Genomic DNA, 6,402 nt, shown 5'->3' with positions numbered 1-6,402 from the left:
ATTGGAAATTGTTAGTTTTTTAATGCATAAAAGCTACAAATATATAACAGTTTGAACATATTTTATTGCATATACATATACAAATGGTTCGAACACATATTCGTTGTTATTGACTTTTTATCATGCCCAATGAATGTTAGAATGTTTTGGGCAACATATATCAAGTTGCATATAAAATTATCGTAATTGACAAGGTCCAATATATTACCCTGATTTTATAAATTTTGAAATCTATAACAACAGACTAGATATTATACAGTTAACATCATGAATGATACTAGAATAAATACATGTAGTATATTATCAGACAATAGTAATTCATGCTGCTTCTTGAGCAATCAGTGGTTCAAGGTTCTCACACTGGTTATAAAAATTATTTTTGCATAGAGATTTATAAGAGATCACCGTTTGATGATTGAGCACAGGTTAGATTGTGAAAAATCCGGACCAATAGAAACATAAAACTCTTAAGGACAAAAACACTTTTCATAAAAAAAATTCTTCTGAAAAAACATTATTGCTTGAGACAAATTTGATGATCAGACGAAACTTAATGACTTCATGATCAAGCACAGATATTATAGCGTTAATAATACATAGCACTTGTAGCTAGATAAAAATATACCAGGAAATGTTATCTTACTTCAGCAAGAGACCAGGGATTACAAGTACATGTATAAAGTCCATAAAACTAAACAACAATCATCAATTGATGTCATTAAAGCCTATGAATATTTCATCAACAAAACACCAAATGTTAATACAAAAAGAAAAGGCATCAAAACTCAATTACATTATATTGACACAATTACTTTGATAGTAAGCAACATTCTAAATCTAAATTACAGAAAAGTACAAGTAAGGCAATAGGCTAATATAATAGATATACATTCATATAATGAACATATGTAATGAGACAAACTGTTACAATAGAATTAAATTTTAAAAAATCAGGAAAAAGGAAAACAACCAAGAGGATCATAATATCTTGCATGCACCATCCCCCTCCGATGAGGGTACAAGGCTGATTGGTAGTCTAATTGAGCTTGTATGAAACAAAGACCAGTCAATTGATTAAATACAGAAACCAAAAAGGGAGATCGAGAAATCATTTTCTGAATTATTCATGCATGCAATCTCTTAATTTTTTTTATACATATGACATTATTGAAACTTGTTTGGATATGATCAACCAATCACTATAAATGTTGCTTAAACACAAAAAACCAACAACTGTATTAAAAAAATAATGAAATACATTTCACATATATTATTGGAATATATATATATTAGAAATCAGTTTGTAAAATTCATTGATGCATATGTATATATCGATCAAGTAATATGATTGCGTTTTCTCAAAATCCAAGTTCTAAATAGCTGGTATTCACATTTTTATCATATCAACAATTGAATAACAATTAAACAAATGTGAGCTTTTTTTATAAACATGTAATCTAAATCATATATGTGTATATGTTTTATTAAAGTTATTCAAGCTTATTGCAAATGTAATATTACATCATCATTACAATGCTGCAAATGATTTAATCATTTCTTGAGTAATTTATAACACACATATACATAATGGTTGATGGTTCATGTATCTTAGAGACAACAAACTATATGTTATTTTGGGCTTGGCTCCTCTATCTTCAAATAAGCTTCTCTGGTAAGAAGCGAGGTCACGCAAGGTGTATCGACTGTCATTCCTTGTGTGCTGTAATATTCACAATATAGACGGTTCATCCGTGTCAGGAGTTTTTGGATCTCTAAGGGTTGTTTAGGTTCCTGGACATATTGTTTCAATCCTTTTTCCCAGGTTGTGATAGCTTTTAAATATATTACAAACTAATTAACTAATATAATTTTAATGGCTTTAATTGTGTGAAACTGTTTTTTTTTCTTTACTGAGATTGTAATGTCTAATACATTGTAATTATAAGTTAGAGGCGTGTAACATAAAGGGTACTTAAGTCTAAGACAGTGCTTAAGTATGACTTATGTACCTTCTTAGACTTAATTAAGCCCGAAATTAGAAGAACACTTTGAGAGTGCTTACCTAAGACAATTTACCCAAAACTTAGAATCTTAATATTCACCCACATAAAAGTTTTGATTTAATTGAATTTAAATTTTAAATTAAATTCTAACAGTGGTAGTAACTAGCTGTAACATTTTCCATATAGTATGCAACTGGGCTGCTGAATAAGTTGTAAACAAATAATGGTCAGTTTACAAGAAGTAAATATATATGTAAACTCGCGAAACTTGAGAAATTAAAAAATAAACGACATTTAAGGACAGAAAATCCCTTAGTGATTTTAAAGACGACAACTGCCTCATTTCATTACAATGTATATCGACTTAATGAACAAATTATACTCAGAGTATGTGAATTGTCTTATTGGTGAGGTTAAAGATGTAGAACAAAAGATGTAAAAAAAATCCCTGCACTACTGAGTATATTATTCTATCATGTTCTAACGGCTTTGTGATATCACGCCACAGGCAGTTTTCGAGAACGACTCATCAAAACAAAGAAGTAACAACAAATAGACTGAATACATTGCCGAAGCTCCATCGCTTTGAGCTGATTATAAAATTTAGGTACATATGTACCCAGTATGTATACTCATGTCACTTGGAATTTTCTGTACATTTACATCTTCCGTCACCTAATATCAATGATATCAAGAATACTGTAAATTCCTAATCAAACACGAGGAATATTAATATCCGCGTTAAATTGCAAGAAGTACGTCTGGTGACTTTTAAAATCTCAGCTTTTTTTGCGGACATTTGTAAACTACATGAAACTATGATAAAATTTCGGAATATGCGATTTTTATGTTCTCGTGGTTTAATGGAAAACCGTTTAATAGCGGAATTAAGTACTCACATAAAATAGGGAATCTACAGTAAACAAGCTATTAACCTTTGACAATGATTTTATTACCAATGCATTCAAATTTGACCCAAAGAAATGAAAAATTCGGTTTTTACTTTTCATCATTAGCATGATTTAGCTAAGACATTGCTAAGTTTTCTTTATGTTACTGTATAAAAAATACTTAAGCAGGACCTATGTGGGTCCTAAGATTCCACCAAAGTCCTACTTATGACCTGGCCAACTTAAGTCTTAGGATGCTTTATGTTACGAGCCCCAGATGTTGATTGCTTGATATTACAATGTATACAAAGATTATTTTTATATAACTATATATTTTTAAACATGGTTTAACAATTAATTGGCCAAATGACTTTATTGATTTACATCCACTATTTAAGTATCTACTGTTAAATCTGATTGAGTTCATATACTGCTTGTGAAAAAATCAATCTATGACCATGCAGTATGAAGTCATTTATCCTTGTAGTTGTATAAGTACTGCTGATTTTCTGAAGATTACCTCTTTCTCTTTCACATGTATATGTCAGAAAATCTGCTTCTCTTGGGATTTTCACTGGCTTGGGTGCTTGTGCTCCTGTTTCAATACCATCCTTTGAGTCACGTAGAGCTTCTTCCAACTGCAAAATTTTTTAAACAATGTACAGTATTTCTTTATTTTATGTGAGTACTGAATTCTGCAAATTCTGCAATTTTGTATCAAATTGTGAGGATATCAAATTGCAAGAACCAAACTTTCCAATCCTAAGAAATTCATGATCAATTTGCAAGAAACAATTTTTTTTTAACTTTTTTATAATACACATCTGTCAGTAAAATAAATGCAAGATTTTAGAATCCGCCAGGGTAATTCTAGGCAGATATTAATATCTCATGTTTTTAAAATTCGGAATTTACAATATATTTATACACAAGTCTTTCAAATTCAATCTTCAAAAGCTCCTAGATCTGGTATTGTAACATCATTTAAAAATATTTTAAGGTTATATATTCATAGATTAATTATTAGTGCATTTCATAATGATTTTAATTTCAAATTCACTAAAGATGAAAATATACACAATGGCTTTATGTTTTTTTCTACTTCTACAGTACATTATGAATGCAGATTTTGGGATTATTTGAGATAATTAACATTAAACATTTTATATACATGTACCTGTAACATGAATATCTTGGGTTTCAAGAGAAGACCTTTACATTTGTCTCCCTTCAGACATTCTTGAAGTTCAGAGACAGGTAGTTGCATACCTGCTGTTGGATTTTTGGGTGAATGAGTCTCATCATAACAAGTAATTACGCCATCTTGTCCATAAGACAAGACAATGCAGATAAAACAATAATCATCTTTTAAATCGCTTTTAGCAGCAACTAAATAAAAATGAAAAAATTAAACAAAAATAATAAGCACAGCACAAAAAATAAAAATGAATGGCCAGTTTTAGATTGGGAAAGTATTTATTTTTTTAAATAAAATATCAAAATCAATGTATGGCAACAAGTACATTGTCATGTATTTGGTAATTATTCATATTTTATAAAGTAATCGGATATGACCAATCATTTCAGTGTATATACTTACCTTCTTTTAACAATTTAATCATCTGATCTCTGGTTTTGTTCTTTTCAACGTCAAGAACTGTGAACCCCAAATCGTTCAATGTCTTAATCAATTCTTCCACCTTCTTGTCTTCTTTCCCTATATCTATGGGGCGATTTTTGTCTTTTTCCTTTTCAGCATAATAGGTCTGATTATTCACAATGAGCACTTTGCCCATGCATTTCTGAGCATCATATCTATAAGTTATAACAAAGAAATTTAAAAAAAATTAATAATATGTAGTGTTCAAATAACAATTTCATTTCCATCTGCAATTCACATTTTTTCTTCCATGTATGTTAGAATCATGATACCTAAGCAATAACAATAAAGACGTAGCATAGGCAAAACAGGTTCTGTGATTAATTCATGCTACCAGTACCAAACAATTAGTTACAAGTATAGTTTATGATTCGCTATCATTCATAGTGATCCATCAATATTCTAATAGATAAATAACTGTAGGATAACAATTTCTCCTGAAGTAGATGGATTGACTTGATCTTGAAAAATCTAAGGCCATACATGTATACCAAACATAAGCACTCAAAGATTATACAGAGCCCACCTCACAAGGCATCACCTATATACATGTATGTGAGACCACCATCATCATTTCATACTAAATCATGTACAATAATACATCATTTTTAATTCATGTTTTTTCCCTTTTTTTCATGGATTGTAGTTTTACTGCTTAGGCATTTTAGTTTCACAATTATCTCAGGCAACTATACTTATCTACTCTTTATTAGTTATACATTTCAACTGTTACCCTAGCTCCCAAACAGGCACTATTTATATAATGTTTAGGTGATAACAAAATACACATTTAGTTAATTTATTATTTTTTCCTGATTTCTGACGAAACACAAAGTAAGCTAGGATAACTCCCGAGGCACTCCAATTAAATCGTTTATCTTGCGTCACATAGCATTCGCATATCATTTACTGTTTTCACCGTTTACTTTGCGCTCGCGTTTGTGCTCTGTTTGCACTCTAGATCTGCGTTTGCTAAGAGTTCACTGATCATAAGGGTCGGCTCACCAAATTCCACTCAGAGTACGCTCACCATTCACACCATTCAAGTTGGAAAGTAGAACGTTTCAGGGAATGTACGAAAGTTATGCAGGACTTAAATTTTTGTGCTTTAATACGTCTGGTAAATCGAGCAAAAGCAGTCATAATTCGATTTTATAAACATTGTACCAAACTTAATCGTGCCAATCGGGACAATGTTTTTTTGTTGGCCTTAATTAGTTATCAGCAAAAAGTTTAACGTCCTAATAATCCTGAATTTGAACCTGAATTTTGAATTTTGTACTTGCCCAGACCATAATCTCAGCGAGCGAAATTCGACGAGACTGAAATATTTTGTAGGAAGAGACGTCCGTCAAATTTTTTTAGTCTCGACGAATCTCGCTGTGAGATTACTCCGATCAGAGCTTCCGCTTCACCTAGGCAAGTGAAAACCAAGAAAACCGTTGAGTTTTTGTTTTTTCGTTAACTTGTATTGAACAGCTGTTGAGCCATATTTGTTAAACTATTTTCCCCAAATGAGCAATTTTCGCAATATTAACAGGGTACCAAACGCTCATTAATTAACTGTTGGTACATGTACACACCCTCTTCAGGCTCTTGCTGTCTATTGTTTGCATTTTATCACATAACAATCACGTATATCTGCAATTCCCTGTCATCACCTGCGTTTACATTGATATTTTTGATAACTTATAACATGGTTTGGCACATGAAAATGATTTTTTTTTTAATTTAACAAACCTTGGTCCTGGCATTTCCAACGCTGACAAGAGCTAAAACTAAGTTACTTTCGGTTTCACGTTGAGGAGGTATCGGGTTTGTTCGTCCTGAGGTATCGGGTTTGTTCGTC

The 6,402-nt window shown here is 31.2% G+C and overlaps 1 protein-coding gene across 1 annotated transcript; it reads right to left on the bottom strand.

Annotated features, from left to right (window-relative positions):
- Positions 1 to 6,402, bottom strand: LOC128192027 (caspase-7-like). The gene is made up of 5 exons (XM_052864424.1): positions 6,294 to 6,402; positions 4,494 to 4,708; positions 4,071 to 4,282; positions 3,414 to 3,531; positions 1 to 1,832 (listed from the first exon to the last, which is right to left on the bottom strand). Exons 1-5 carry the CDS (start codon positions 6,305 to 6,307, stop codon positions 1,630 to 1,632), a joined length of 762 nt encoding a protein of 253 aa, XP_052720384.1. The 5' UTR covers positions 6,308 to 6,402; the 3' UTR covers positions 1 to 1,629.

Source organism: Crassostrea angulata, chromosome 7, assembly GCF_025612915.1.
Source record: "Crassostrea angulata isolate pt1a10 chromosome 7, ASM2561291v2, whole genome shotgun sequence".
Lineage (NCBI taxonomy): Eukaryota > Metazoa > Mollusca > Bivalvia > Ostreida > Ostreidae > Magallana > Magallana angulata.
The sequence above is the reverse complement of the archived record's forward strand: the minus strand, read 5'-3'. Positions and strand labels throughout refer to the sequence as shown.